This window comes from Manis javanica, chromosome 7, assembly GCF_040802235.1.
Source record: "Manis javanica isolate MJ-LG chromosome 7, MJ_LKY, whole genome shotgun sequence".
Taxonomy (NCBI): Eukaryota; Metazoa; Chordata; class Mammalia; order Pholidota; family Manidae; genus Manis; species Manis javanica.
Genome location: NC_133162.1, coordinates 23,662,202 through 23,678,590, shown reverse-complemented (window position 1 = coordinate 23,678,590; position 16,389 = coordinate 23,662,202). Strand labels below are relative to the sequence as shown.

Below are 16,389 nucleotides of genomic sequence, written 5' to 3'. Positions count from 1 at the left end.
GAAGTCTGAGTGACTCAGACTGGAGGTTCCAATATAAGGTTGTAGTCACTGTGTAATGACTGTGTTATTTGAAGCTAAAACTGTAATTAATTTCTTACCGCTGTACTCAGCCAATATTAACAATAAGCTGTGCTGTTATCCAGCATAATGTGGCAGAGATTCTTGCAGCAAAAGAATCCATAACCATGTCTGACAGTTTGTCCAGCTGAGAGAATGGGATGTCTAGCAAGAGAATATCACTTCTGAGGATGGTCAGTGCTCACAAGACATGTGCAGCCAAAGACAGAGTTAACAGTCTAGCTCTTTCCAGTACAGCTGTTCATAAAATAATTTAAAGAATGAGGCATGCTACAAAGTAACATTGATGCGCATTATGGACAAACTGAATAAATAAAAGAAATGCCAACCTAAAGATAACAATCTTTTGTTGGTGGGCAAATAATAAACTACTCATGATTTTCTTAAGATGTTTCATTGACATATGGTGCTTCTAACCCAGTGACAAATTAATTGACTTGGTTTAAAAAGAAATGGATGTGGCTTAATGAAGGACAGGATATGAATTACAAGGCAGCTGGTTCTGCCACTGCTGGCTTATGGAGACAATATACATTGGACAGCTAATGAGTCTCTGTTGCATAAGATAGATTCTCTTTATAATAGAATTGCATGCTTTGTCTCTAAATGGGTTATTATACACACCATTGCACAATGTTTGAAGAGCTTGGTTGGCCCTTGTAGAGGGTTAGGAGAGAAATAAATTGGAAAACAATCGTACTTAAGACCTTCAATCCATCAAAAGCTCCATATTTATCTAAATTACTAGCACGTTCTCTCAAAATACAAATCTGTATGATACACATGGTTAGAATGTTAATGCTAACCAGCCTTCATTGGTTTATAAGGTTTTCCATTGTAACCATAGACCAAAATTCATGCACATTGCAGCCTGGGGATGCTTGGCAACCACTACCACCCACTCCCTTTCCCTCTGCTCCACATACTTCCACTGTCTTTATCCCTGAAGTTTTGTTTGGTATTCTTTCCACCCACCACAAACACACATGCACCACTGGTCCTGGGTTATTTAACTCTTGGAGCTTTTTGACTTTGAGTACTCTGATGGTTTTAATGGTAATTCACTCAGTTTCCTCACTTTTCCCCACATTCGTGGGTCTTTGCTGCTCAGTCACTCAGTTATCCTTTAGAATAAGTTCATTTCAATTCATTTTACAGTCTTGAAAAAAACAAGGAAGTGGTAGAAGAAGACTGAATAAATGGCAGCCTTGTTTACTCTGAATGTGAAGATTTCAGGCCTTGTAAGAGGACAGGCCTCATTCAGATGGTGTAGGTCAGGAGATGGGGGTCTGAGTCATCCTCTTGACGGTAACACCCTCTAAACTTGGCTTTGAACCTGATTTCGCCTTCTGGCTCCATTCTTCTGTTGATATTATCAAGTAGACTTTAGAAATCATGTGGCTCAATTTGATTCGGATTCTTTCAGGGCTGTAACATCTCTTCAAGTCCCCGAGGAGGTGTTGCAGGGGAGAGTGATTCTTGAGTGCATGTGACTAGGTTTTTGACTTGTCACACTTTGGATTTGGGACCCCCATTCATTCCTATTGATTCTTACCGTAAGGTGAGGTGACAATATTTGCTTCTTCCAGCCTTTCTTTTCCATGTCTCTTTCCTTCCCCCCTCCTACCAGGAGCAGTTGAAAAGAATCACACCTGTTAAGCATTTGAAGATTCTCAGAATAAGATGGTCTTTTCAGTTTAAGGCATTATTATATCCCAAATCCAATTGTTTCCTCCTCCTCATTGTGGGGTTCCTTCTCTTTCAAGTCTACCTATATTCCAGTAGAGAAAAAGATGAACTGAAAGAAATGGGCAAAACAGTTTCATGGGCTTCTCCATAAATTTATTACCCTCTCCAAATTGAATCTTGAAGCCTTGTCAGAAGTGTTATTTTTCCAACAGTGCAGGTGTTAACTGGCTATAGAAAATAAACACACCTCCTGACATCTTTCTCATTGCTTGCTACATCCATTTACTGGGAAGATTATGTTGTACGGTGTGACAGGAGGTGTTGTACAGCAAAGGAAAATCACTACTTTGTAATTCTGTTTGTTCACGTTTTCTTCTTGTGTGTGGGCTTTTGTCATTTCTGAAATTATTTCTTAAATGGTGAATATTATTTTGATATTTTGATATGTATTTCTCCAGAAAGTAATTCCATCCAACCAAATTTTAAGTTGCATACACTTTTGAAAATATGTGTTTCAATAAACACATGTTATTTGCAATAAAATTTGTATAATTTGGCCCAGGAAAAGGAAAAACAAAAACAAATAGTAACAATGACTAGTTAATGAATTTTCTTTTACCTATTTTTAAAAAATGACTTTTTGACGGCAATATTAAGATTACATAACTCTAGGTAAACATTTACTTCCATTTGATTAGATGTTTCACTTAAATAGAAGGCTTTTACCTATATTTTTTTCCTTTAACATAATTACCTTAAGGAAATAAATATGTAGAGAAATAAATGAGCAGACACACTAGTCTTTATCAATGTTCAAATTATTGTGGTTTAGAGAAACGGGAATCTAGAATTGAGATGCCCTAGAAATGAATCTTTGGTTGTATGTAATATCTGTATTCAAGGATCTGAAAACATGTTACAAGCAGTTAAACTTTAGGTTATAGATGGGAATTCCATGTTGTTTATTGGTTAAATTAAGTTACAGAATTATGATTTGCTTTGGGTTCCTAGGAAGTCCTCTCTTTCAGTTCTACAAATTCGCCTGGATTTTTACCTGTTCCCTCAAACCATTTCCAGATTTCTTTTCTTTCCATGTACTGTTTCTTAAAAGACTCTCTTCCTACTTCTGATCTGTTCTTCAACCTTTGTGAGTTTTACTCCCAAAATGTTACTGCAACCTTTCGAAGGTCAGCAGGGCCGTCCTAATAGCCAAAGGCCATTTTCAGCCCCTCTTCTGTTTCTTCTCGTTACCCCCCCACCCCTGATACCACCACTCAAATTATTCCTCCTTTTAAAGTATCTGCTTTTCTTGGTTTGGGCACATCGAGCTGCTCTCCCTCATTCCCGTTTTCCGAGTCTTTCTTCCTTACCTGGCCCACGCTGGGGCCATCCCTGCTGGTGGCTCCACTCCGGGCTCCAGCGTGATCCACTTCTAGCTCCAGCTTGCTCCTCAGTTCTCAGTGCTGGGACCCTTTTAACTCCTCCTGCAGGCCTTCCACAGGCCCCAGGCTCAGCATATCCGGAGCCCACTGAGTATCAGAAGAGTGTGCGGAATCCTTCCCTTCCCCTTCCCTCCATGCCGTCTCCTCCCCGAGCCTTCTGGCCTCCAACACCATCACCCCCCAACCCCACGGTGTCCACCTGAGAGACTTGGGAGTCCTCTTGGCTCCCGCTCCGTCCTTCCTCCTGTCTGATCCTTCTCCACATCCCACTGATTCCAACTCAGGAATGTCTTCACACCAACCTACTTTCCATCGTAGGTACCTGAGGCCCAGCTTGTTTCTCTGCTTGCATGGTGCCCTGAGCAGCCTCCTCATTCTGTTCCCTGCATTCCTGTTGGTGGTATTTCTTTGAAGACAAACCCAGGCATCATTCATCATTGACTCCCAGCTGCCTAAAGGTTGGGGTCCCAAACCACATCCTGCATGCCACACACAGTCTGGTCCCAACCTGGGAGCCCAGCTTCTTCTGCCTGTTTCTCCCCATCCTGACCTGGACTCGCCTTTCCCCTGTCCTATCACTGACCTTGGCCTGAAAAGCTCTTCTTTTTTCTCTCTGCTTGGGGAAAACTCCTCCTCATTCTTCAAGGGACAATTCAAACAACATTTTTGTGAAACCTCCCCCAACTCCTCTAAGCAGATTGAGTCACTCCCTGCCTTTATAGGCACACGCGGTGTCGGATCTGCCATCATTGCCCTAGTCTCTCAGCCTTATTTGTCCTATTATTTGTATCCAAATGCTGGGCACATCGTAGGCTCTTGCTCAGCATTGGTTTGAGGTGTGACTGACCAAATCGGCAGGTGGATGTAATTTTTGAGGAGCTGTAAAGTAACTTGGGATGGTCCCACGCCATCCCGACAGTGCTGCTAAAGGCACTTGCCTTGTCTTGATGGGGCTGTTTATCTCTGCCTGTTATGCTCACCCCCAGGAAAAGGAGAAGCTGTATGTGGAACTAAAGCACATTCTGGCCCGGCAGCCTGGGCCTGAGGCTGCAGAGCAGCTGCACATCTACCGCCACACTCTGCGCGAGAAGACCAAGCAGCTTAAGGTAAGTGGCAGCCTCTGCTCTTTCCTGGCCAAAGGACAGCCGCACTCTGGGGAACACACCTGGGCAAGCCAGGCTCCCAGATGCCATCTTCCACCGAGGTCAGCTCTTTTAGAACACTGGTCCTAGGAGGAGCAGGACAAGCCTCAGAGCTATCCCTCTGCTCCTACACTGACAGATGCCACAATTCTCCATTTCCCAAAAGGGGGAGGTGATTAAGTGAGGAAAGGATTGTTGAAGGAGATGATGGCAGTGGGGTGGAGAATGGAAATTGGGGAATGGTTTTATGGATGATCTCAAGGTGATTTAGGGGATTTGCTTGGTGAGGAAGAATAGAAGAAATATTTTACACGATTGCCCACTGCAGCAGACCACTGTGCCAGAGCAGGTTTCGCTATTCCATGCCACCTGAACTAAATGTGGAGAAAGCATAGGCTACTCCCCAGCCCCCAAGGCCTTGCTTCATGGTCATCTATCAACTAAGTAGACATGAAGGGGAAGCAAAATCATTTTAGAATTCTGTTAGCATAAATTCCTTTCTAAATGATGTAAGAACCTCAGCTGGGAGATGGAATGTTTTACTACTAAAATGCTTTTTAAAGTTCTCCCCACAAATCCCTGTGTTCCCACTGTATTAGCTTTACCTCCTAAGCAAGTCCTTATATAGTCTTGGTGTGTTGGGGAAGTCTTATACACACACATGCCCAGAATGTAGCATATGCCAGCTGAATTCTAGCACTTAACAGCACAATGGGTGTAATAATCATTGACTGTCTGCCTGGGGTAGGATAGATGCCAAGCTATGCTAACATAGTATGAATCCATTCACAAATAGGTCATGGTAAAACCGCATGCTTTTACTTAAAAAAGGCAGATGAAGCAGAAGTCTAATTAGAACATTAATTTTCAATTTATCACTTTAAATGTTCATTTCACCTGAGTATCCTGAGAGATAATTTGAGTTTTGCATGAGGCATAATCTTCTGATTATTTTATCCTTTTAAACAATTGCATATTTCAAACAAAATCAAACCTTATATTCTCAGGGGTGGATACAGATTAGAAGAGCATATTCTGTCTTTGCGTTATTGTCAAATAGCTGCCCTCAGTGCTGGGTTGCATTAAATGGCTCACAGGAACCTTTTGTTACTTTAACCCTTTACCCCCACAAATCCAGATTTTTGCTCTGAATTAAATGTGACCCCTGGTGGGAGAGGTTCAGAGGTTGGTGGTACTGGGTACTGAGCTTGTTCACCAGGTTGTCTTTATTACCTGGACTTTTTCTTAGGAAATTGTATAGTCATTGTTTAGAATCAGGGTCTTTGTACCTAAGACTTTAACCATTAAGACAAGTTTTCTTCCAACGTGAAAATTGTATTCTTTAGCTCATGATAATGTAGTCAGGATCCTTTCACAGCAGTTAAAAGGAAAGAGTCCAGAAGCAGATGAGTACTCAAAAGACAAAGATCCTCTTTTTATACAAATTTTTAAAATAGTAAGTGAGAGGAAAAACTATCTGAGTCTATTGCATGCCCCTTAAAACAGTAACTTCCTTTCCCCCCCTTGTTTGTGGGGAGCCCTCCTAGCTTGGGCTTCACCTGGTTTGGTTCAGATGAGTCAGTTCCCACTCCTCTTGCCCAGCTTGAGACCAGTAGCATCTATTGAACACCACGATGGAAGAGGTGGATGATCAGGGTTCCTCTATAGCCCCATCAGATGATTAGACTCTCCCATGAACGTACATAGCTCCCTGCTTCTCCAAGGTAAGTGTCCCAGTGCTGGTAAAGGTGGAAACTGTGAATAATCCCAAGGAACACAAAAAAGAGGTGGCAAACACTTAGCAGAACAATAACCTTGGAAAACACATAAATTGAATGCCTACTTAGTGGTGGCAGTGGCAGGATGATTCCAGAATAATTTTTACCATAATTTCAGATGAGTCACTCTCTCTAGTGATGACTTTCCTGAATGGTTTTTTAAGAAGGCTTTAAAAGCAGTTTTATACTTCTGGAAATTTTTCTGTCTCTACCCACATCATTCTTGAAACACATTACACCACTCGTGTGAGGCTGCCTGCATGTGGTCTGACCTTCTTCTAAGCATGGGAATGAGGTTTCATTCAGTTTGTCACTGGATCATGAGTCTTTAGACCTCCATCCAAGTTTTACCCAGATACAGACCTGAACTGGTAAAAGCATGCAGATTAACTGTTAAACCTGGGCATGGTTTTGAATCTGTAGCCTCACAGAGGTAAATGGCAGCAGATTAAAAAGATTTTTCAGAAAAGGATATTGTCTCACTGCTTATCTTCTGTTAATGCTGCTTTATTTGACATGTTAGGTTTTGTCTTCAGAACTGAATATGTATGAATCACAGAGCCAAGAATATAAACACGAGATTGGGAAACTTACCAATGAATTGCTTAATTTAAAGAAGAAATACCTCGCTCAGAAGCGTAAAGAACACATTCAGAAGTAAGAATTAGTCAAAAGTTCTAATTTTTGTTGTGCCTATTACCTGCTAACAATAACTGGCGGATAGTCACAGAGTGGCAGGTCTCACTGGGGTAAACTAAGTCACAGGGTGACAAATGCCGCTCTACAGGACTTTCACTGAGTTTATATTAGAGTTACATGGGTGTCTCATCTGATACTGAGGGCCCTAACAGGGTCCATTAGTATCTGCTCACTCGTGGACCTCACATGGAACAGAGGAAACACAGTGAGATTTTTTTTGTCTCCAATCCTGCTTTCACGGTTTAGAGATAATTGTGCCATAACTATGTTTGCAAATGAGGCTCACAGTCAGCCTTGTATGGGCTGAAGCATATTCGGTTTAAGAGCACACGTAATTGGGTGGAGGGGTCTGGGCTTGGTAAAGCTGTTCTCCCAATACTGCAACTGTACCTCTGTCATCATGAGCAGCTCATGTATAATTTTCACCTAGTTTTAGACAGACTCTCTCTGAGTCATCTCTTTGTGTAGTGACTGACTTCAGTCTCTGAGGTGGGGTGTCACTGTGCGCTCTCCTTCTCGGAGTTGGTAATGCAGGCATCAGGTTAACATTTTGGGTTTCAGAATGTCTACATGACAAAGAGGAAATGTTCTCTTCACTTTATCATTGCCTAATCCTAGGGTTAGAGAGTGGGCCTAAATGATCGGTAGGTTTGAACCTTGGTCTGGCACTGAGGCATCGCCCAAACCAGCTGGTTAATTCTGTAGTGGCTCGCCTTCTGAGTTGAAATTCACGTTTGTATTTCATCCACATGGGCATTTCAGGGATGTGGGGAAAGAGGGTTTGAATGTATATGCCTATGATTCATTAGTGGCAAACAGCTATTTACAGTAACTGGGTGTAAATTTATTTGTAGTTTTCTTTTAGGACATTAAGGTTGTACTTATAAAATGTCAACATGGCTAGTTTCCACATAAGGCAGCTTGTGTCTAGCTCAGTGGCCTTCAAACTTTTTGATTGTATACCCGTATTGGTAAAACATTTTCGAACTTGCAGCAGTAAAATTTTTATTTTAGAATAGTTTTTTTTACTTCCAACATATTTTAATGTACAAATTACATGCAAGTACTATTACCACTTTGTGACTAATAATTAGTAAGGTGAGATGTTTAATTTTTAAAGATAAAATATAAATAGAATCTCTAATACCTTCTTTCCACTTCTCAGTGGGTGATCTTGCTCACCTTCTAGAGTTTATGCACTCTGTTTTGGAGACCAGTGGTCTAGTTTACAGTTACAAACAGTTATTTTGGCTCAATAGTTAATTGTCTTTTTAGAGCTGATTAACTTGCCAGTCTTGGCCCTGGCATTTGGCCTAGTCACTTTTGACCTTACTGATTCCCTGCCCCCTGCTCCCCACAGTTTTCTGGATACAGAGAGCATGCTGAGCCAGCAGAGGGGTGTCCTTTCAGTAGCCCATCCATCCACAGAACTGTACTGCCCCCAGGTGGTTGCCACTATTTAAATGAAAATGACTTAAGTCAAATGAAAATTCAGCTCCTTGGTTGCACTAGTCACATTTCAACTGCTAAATAGCCACACGTAGCTAGTGCACACGGCCTTGGGCCCCTAGGTCTAGAGCTCTCATCATTGCAGAAAGTTGTGTTGGCTAGCGCTGCTCTCGAATCTTCGCTTTTACCGTTCCTCTTGTTGCCGTTAGATGCTCTTAACTTGTAGCCACTCTGACCTGGTTAGGGTGTCGCTGGGGTTTCCATTTGGTTGGGTATCCATAAAGTGTAGGCATACAGAGAGAGAAGTTCATAGGAGAAGAGCAAAAACAAAGTTGAAGGTACTGAAGGAAAACATGCCAAGGCAAGAACAAAAGTGCTGAGTGCTTCAGGCTGGAAGGAAGAAGGCTGCAGGGAGTCATTATAATGGTCTATAAATACATTAAAAAGATAATATAAAGGAGACATTATTCCCATTAGTCAGCTTAGACAAAGCCAGAAGCATTAAGCTCAAGTTCCTTCAGAGAGGGGAATTCAGGTTATTTAAGGCAAGAGGGTTGGGGAGTGCTGCCTGCATCTGACAACAGTCAGGAGGCAGACAAGTTGCCAGAGTACTCGAAGGAATCCGCTTTGCTGGATCCACTCAAGGCTAAAGTTTTTGTCCTATTTATGGAGGATGCTTTTTATAATTATGAAATCAATGCTGCAAAGAGACAGCTGGATTGATTAACCAATCCTTCACAGGTTCTTTCCAAATGCAATAATTTAGAATAATCTCTGTGAATGTTCTCCCTACACATGCTCTTTATAAAATCGCAATTCATTTCCCAACCTGCCTACCCCTGACTCCCCTACCCTGGACCTCCAGGCTGATCTAGAGTCTGCAGTACTAGTCAGGTTCTTTTGCAAAAGATGGAATTCTCTCCCTTAAGGTAAATCATTGCCAGTTGTCAAATTTAATTGGTTTTGGTCTTAGTGGTTTGCTTAATTTTTATTTTTTAAAAGGGATTCCAAAGATGTTATCTGTAATTTCACAAAGGGTATGTTGTATAAATTTGATGTAGCTTTCCAAGAAACCTGGATGTGTATGTGTGTGAGTGTTTAAGGGAGACCTATATAGAAGATACTTTAAAAATTTTAGGGGAGAACTGCCTTCATCTATGGCCAAATGTACAATCTTACTTATCTTTCCCAGATTTTCTTTTATCTTAAACTATTTCTAATAATAACTGCTACTTATCTAAAGTGACAAGAAAATTTGTATTTAATAAATGCTCAAGTTTGATGAAGATACCTTGTATGTGTGTGGTAAATATTTATGTTTACCAAAACTTTGGAATATAAAAATTGTTAAATGATAAGCTAGTCATCATAATTGAGCCAAGAGAAAGAATGTTTTGACTAATCTTTGAAATGAAACAAATGTTTTATAAAACGGGAAAATGATTACCAGTCAGAAGCCTCAAGTCCATAGTGCTTAAGTTAGAATGAGGTCTTCTGTCGGTATTTAGATCAACATTAGGAGGGCACATCTAATTATCTTTCTCTAATTCTATGTGTTATCAGGGGATATATAGATAATTAGATTTCAATACTCACCTTGTCTAGAACTGGAAGCTTTAATCAAAGCAGTTTTCAGTGGCTAACTCACCCTAGGAATTTAGAGAACACCACACTTAGAAGAGGAAAAAGATATTAAGGATGTTAACTTTCACTTTCCCTCTTACAGAAACAAGGACAGAATATCCATGGATAACACCTTCTCAGTGGCCAAACCAACTGGCCCTCATTTTACTGGGGGTGGATTTCCCCTCAGCAAGTTATCCAAGGTGAAGTGCTAACTTGAATCTGCTGACTGGGTCCAGTTGGACAGCTCATGAAATTCACTCTGAAAAATCTTGGAGGAATGTCTTTCAGATACCTTGGATTGCAGATATTTAGGGAAATCAGTGCTTGGATTCCAGGATGGAAAGAAATGCAGAACTATTAGAATCATGTACATGTAAGAGTGAGGATGCTCTGTGTGGTCCACATGGATAGATATAAACAGACTATAATTATATCTGTTCAGTTAGGCAGATCTTTGTTACTACCACATTGATTGATTTGAAGTGAACTGTATCTAGACACTCCGTATGGATGAAATTTTGGATCTTAATTTCTCTATTACAGACATGCATAGCTTTTATATTTTTAAAATATTTTTGAAATGCAATACATTCTTATTAGTAAGAATCTATTTAATTATTCCTTATTAACAAGTCATTGTATGATTTGAGAAAGAAGGACAAACTCTCAAGTATTCAAAAGTACTTTGAGAACGATTTTTATGTGGAAATTCTTTTCAGGCCTGGAGTATGAAAATATATTCCCGAGAGACATACTAATAAATACTTCATCATAAAAATTTAAAGAGAACCTCCGTAGAAATTTTGATCTTTGCTTTGGGTAAAGTATCTAATTAAAGTTTAAAACTACGATGAGAAATGTTTAACATAAGGATTTGACTTGAGGAACCAAGATTGTAAAACGGGTTTGGGCTGGTATCCTCTGAAGTTCTGTCCTTTCTAGAACTCACACTTGGAGAAAGGAGTGACACAGGACAGGGATCTAGTTTTGTTCCAGGCTGCAGGCCAGCATTTCAAGCCACGGGATCATTGTATTTTCTTTTTGTTGAAGCCACAGTTATGTGGGCATCTGTTCAAAGGTCTCTTGGTAAGTGTTCATTCAGTAATATGATGGGAGGGACTCTGGTCATCTCTTTCACAATAACTTGACCTCTGTAATTTTTTAAAGATTATTGAGGAGTGAGTAGCCCAGGGATGAGCAAGGACAAGGTAAGTGGGCCATTCCGTCTGTGCTGTGGAACCAAAGTTCCCAGTGTGGGAAGCAGGAGGCTTCATGACCTCAAGATGTTCAGATTATACAAAGAAGTAGGATTTTTTGAGGGACCTTTGGCATGTTCTGCTGTCCTTCTTAGTTTACCACCCCCCAAAGCAAGCCCTGGGCAGTGACAGCCATGAAAGTGATTTATTAGGAAGCGATCCCAGGAAGCCCACTAAGAATGGGGCAGGAGATCAAGCTAGGGTACAATTTCAAGTCAAATTCCATGGTGAGAAACTGGCTGGATCTTTTAGGGGGGGCCTCTGGGGACAATGTAATCACATCACTCAGTTGTCCCCATCAGGGAGGAGGGAGCTGTGGGATTTATATCCCCAGTGTGGCCAGTCATTGGCCAATGACTGTGGGGCCCTTCTGGTTTTCCCTGCCTTGCAGGCAAAGGAGGGTCTTGCTGCCTAGGGGCAGCTTTCAGGCAAAGAAAAGGCAGCTGCTGACCTTTGGAAGTGAAAATGGTTAAGGGCTCAGGGGAAACGGGTTGGGCAGTGTCATCCTCTGTTGCTTCTCCCACATGGTCCTAGTGGGAGAATTACGGATGGAGACCAATCTCCAGTGTAACAGGTGGCCCTGTGGTCTGATCATCAGCTCTTTGCGTGCTGTACAAGAGTGCGGAGGATGGGTGTGCACCCAGAAAAGTTTGCTGAGAGCACTTTAAACCTAAAGAATCACAGTGGGCCCATTTTCATTTTTGAAAATCACCGATGGTATCTCTCCTCAGACCCAACCGTATTTTATTTACACAAAATACTTGCAGGTAAGGTAAAGCAATTATGACACATGTACAACCCTGGAGATTTTCCCGTCTGTTCAGAGACATTGAAGTATAGCCACAGCCAACTTCCTTCTGAGTCCTTGGGTAGCTTTATAAGAAGTTCACTTTTCTAGGGAAGTGGGGATCTGTGGTTCTTGATCTATCCCAGTATGGCAAAGACTCTGGAGACAGATGCTGGGTTGAAATCCTGGCTCACTGTAACAGTGTTTTGAGGATTAAATGAGTTAATGCATGTACATTTAGAACAATGTCAGGCACCTAGTGACTGTTCAGTAAATAGCTGCCATGATTAGTATTATTATATGAGATACTTTGTTTTGAAATTAGAGAATAAATGCTGTTACATAATACTTTATTATAACAATGACAAAGGTGATTCTAATCCTAATTTAGAGGGTGGATGACACTAAAATATCTGGATGAGGCTGGATTTGGTAATGTAATTTACAGTTGAATATCTTGCAGAAATGCCATATTGGGTGCCTCATGAAAACGTCTGGATATTTTTCTTGTAACTGTGATCTGGGGACGACAGGTCCTTCACCATAGGAAGTCAGGCTGGTGGCCTCTGGCTGCCATCTTCTTGTTTCTCTCCATGTCATGGGGAAGGGTGGTCAGTCTCTGCTGATGACTGAGGTGCCCTGAGCCAAGATCACATGGGCTCTGAGAGCTGATGTGGCAGCTCTGTGGGCTCAATAGGCTTTTGTCCAAATGGAGGAGTGAATTAAGGATAGAAAAGGCAGAAGATCATGCCTCTGCCTGTCATTTTCTGCACATCCTGACAGCCCAGCATATTACAAGCAATAGCTATTCAGGTGCAAGTGTTACTACTGTAACCACAGCACAAAAATCAGCTGTTAAAAACCCTGAGATTTGCAAATCATTAAAGATAACTGTGAACTCACCGTGGGCTGAGGTGCTTTTAAAATCGCAAATTGGAGCTGTGCTGTAAAGCAACATTAAGAGATTGTGCAGGAGCATCATTTTACCCTGGGACTTTCAGGGTTTCAGAAAGGAGTCATGTTGCTAAACCAGTCATTGACTCCCAGCTGGGCTGGCAAGGAGCTAGCTGGTGAGGTTTCTCTGTTGACAGAGAGACACATGGTAAAGGGGCCTCACCGCTCATTGTTTTCTGATCATAGCTTCTCAGTGACTGCTTTTATAGCCAGGTTTTTATTTGTGCTTACCTATGAAGAAATTGCTCAGAGCAAATGTTTATTGCTGTGATAAGCCGAAGGGATGGAGGTGGTCATGCGAGGAAGAGATGGAAGCAGCTTTCCTTGTCCTGGGCTGTTATTTTGCTATAAAAATTTATCCACAGCTGATAATTATAGTTTGATTTCCTGACTTGCTTAGTCAGATTCTGAAGTTTGATCTAGACCAATATGCCCGTTGGCAAATACTATATACTATATACCATATAAAGAATTTTGAGCTGTATGGCATTTCAGAGCCTGGATAATTTGAGGAAAGATATTTTCTCCCTTAAACATAATTATATGGAGATCTAGCTGGAATAGGAGCAAAGGAAGGGCATTTAAAAATATTAAAATGGTAAAATGGTTTAAAAATATATTTCAGCATTTTCTTTGTAGGAGATGGGAAATATTTTTATGGCATTATCCATTTTTAACTTCTAATTCAATGCTGTTTTAGTGTACCATTTCTCATATCTATTATTTAAAAGTTCCATTAGGATTTTGAGACCCATTAGAATTTTATAACAATATGAAATGTGATATCAACAGGGTATCATTTTTCTTTTTTATAATTAAAGATCAATTTTTTTCCTGATTTTAAAGTACCTGATTAAAAATACAGATAGAAAATCAGAAAATACAGTTAAGTAACAAGAAAAAGGACATCAATAATCCCACCATCTATCGATAACTCTTGTTTTCTTGGACTAAAGCTCATCTCATTTGCATGGTTGGCTGTTCCCCTGTTTGGCTGCCCACCATTTGTTCTGACTGGTTGGTGTTTATAATTCCCAATTGTTAACTTTTGAAGATCACCTCTGAAATACTACTGTTTTATAATTTTGAGTATATCTTTCTAGACATTTGAAATAAGTATACATAGATATAATTTGTTTTTAAAAGTCAAAGATATAATTGAGATACTTTACCTATAATAAAAGCACTTATTTTAAGTGTAGAGTTTGGTAAGTTTTAACAAATGTGTATTCTCAAGTACCACTGCCACAATCACCATCCCTCAACAATGCCCTTATGCCCCTTGGCTGTGAATATTCACAGTCCCATCTAGTCTAAGCAACAATAGATCTATTTTTTTCATCGTTATGTCTTTCTTATAGTTTGATACAGCTGGAATCATACACTATCACTCTTTTGTGCCTGGCTTTTTTTGCATGTAATATGATGGTTTTTGAGATTTATTCATGTTGTCATGTATATCAGTAGTTCATTCATTTTTATTGCTAAGTAATATTGCATTATAACATAACACGATTGGTCTATTGATTTACCTGTTGGAAATTCAGGTTATTTCCAGTATTTAACTATAATGAACAAAGTTGCTATAAACATTCATGTACAAGTCTTTATGTGGATAAATATAATTTCTCTTGAGTAAATATTGGGGAGTGGAATTTGCTGGGGTAAATGGTAGTGTGCATTTAACTTGATAAGAAACTGCCAACCTGTTTTCCTAACTGATTGGACCATTTTACATTTCTGCTTTGATGAGTGTGAACTCCAAATATCCCAATCCTTGTCAGTATTCAGTGTCATCAGTATTTTTTTAAACCATTCTATTAGATACATAGTGACACCTCATCATGGTTTAAACTTGTTTTTCCTGATGACTAATAATGTTAGGCACTTTTTTTCATGTGCTTTTTCATCATTTCTATGTTGAAGTGTCTTCAAATCTTTTGCCCGTTTTTAAAATCTTCTTATTGGGTTGTAAAAGTTCTTTGCATATTTTGGGTACAAAACACCATCCATCAGACATATCTGTTGCAAATATTTTCGCTTTGTGTGCAGGTATTCTGAAGAGCAGACGTTTTTCATTTTAATAAGGTCTGATTTATCCTTCTTTGCTTAAGTGGTTTGTGCTTTTCTTGTCCAAGAAATTTGTGCCTACTCCAAAGCAGTAATGCTTTTTTTAAACCTGTGTTTTTCTTTAGCAGTTTTAGCTCTATGTTTATATTTATGACCCATGTAGAGTTAACTTTTGTATGGTGTGAGGTTAGAGTAGAGGTTCAGTTTTGTTGCACATGGATAACCAGTTCAGCAACGTTTCCTGGAAAGACTCTCATTTTCCCATTAAATTGCCTTGGCACGTTTGTAGAAAATCAGTTGGTTCTATTTGATAGTTCTATCTATGAATTCTCTATTCTGTTTTGTAGTTCCATATCTATCTATCTTGATAACAGTGGCTTTATAGTACATCTTGAAATTGGATGGTATAAGATCTTCAACTTCTTCCTCTTTAGAATTATTATTCTCGGTCCTTTGCATATCTGTCTGCAGTTTAGAATACACTTAATCAATTTCTACCAAAAAGCCTGCTGGGAGTTTGGTTGGGATTGCATTGAATCTGTAGGTCAATTTGGAGAGCATCACTTTAACAATATCGAGGCTTTCAACCCACAAACATGGTGCATGTCCTAGATTACTTAGATATTTAAAAATATCTCTCAGAAACCTTTTGTAGTTTTCAGTGTGCAGGTATTGTACATATTTTGTTGAATTTATGCCTAAGTATTTTGTATTTTCTGATCTTACTGTAAATGGTATTTTGAATTTTATTTTCTATTTGGTATTCATATATGGAAATATGACTGATTTTTGTATATTCATTTTGTATCTTAGTACATTACTAAATTCATTTGTTTTACAGCTTTTTGTAATTAGGGTTTTCTGTGAACATATCATGGTTTCTACAAATAAAGACAGTTTTTCTTTGTTTCCAGTCAGTATACTTTTTATTATTTGTTTTCTTTATTTGTTCATAATCATAATACTTGCACTGGCCAGGACTTTTAGTACATGTCAAATTGAAGTTGTGAGAGCAACATCTCTGCCTTATTCTTTATGTTTGGGGAATGTTTGAGTCTTTCGTCCTAAAGTATAATGTTAGCTGTAGGATGTAAATAGATACCTTTTATTAAGTTGAGCAAACTCCTTTTTATTTCTTATTTGCTGAATTTTTAATCATGCATGTATATTGAGTTTCATCAGTGCTTTTTCTGCATGTATTAAGATAACCATACATTTTTTTCTCTTTTATTTTATTAACATGATGAATTACTTTGGTTTTCAAATATTAAACCCAAACTTTGCTTTCTTTGGGTAAACCTGCTTTGTCATAAAATATTATCATTTTTATATATTGTTAAATTAGATCTTTTAATATTTTGTGAAGCACTTTTACAACTATGTTCATGCTGGTTATTGGTCCTGTAGTTTTCTTATGTC

At 39.4% G+C, this 16,389-nt stretch overlaps 1 protein-coding gene across 1 annotated transcript in view; it reads left to right on the top strand.

Annotated features, from left to right (window-relative positions):
• The window catches only part of CFAP58 (cilia and flagella associated protein 58), a 90,463-nt gene extending 74,584 nt beyond the window's left edge, over positions 1-15,879 (top strand). The window contains exons 16-18 of the mRNA XM_073240463.1: positions 4,196-4,315; positions 6,653-6,786; positions 10,004-15,879. Coding sequence (XP_073096564.1) covers positions 4,196-4,315; positions 6,653-6,786; positions 10,004-10,115 — 366 coding nt within the window. The 3' untranslated portion in view covers positions 10,116-15,879. The remainder of the gene's footprint in view (positions 1-4,195; positions 4,316-6,652; positions 6,787-10,003) is intronic.
• The last annotated feature ends 510 nt before the right edge of the window (positions 15,880-16,389 follow it).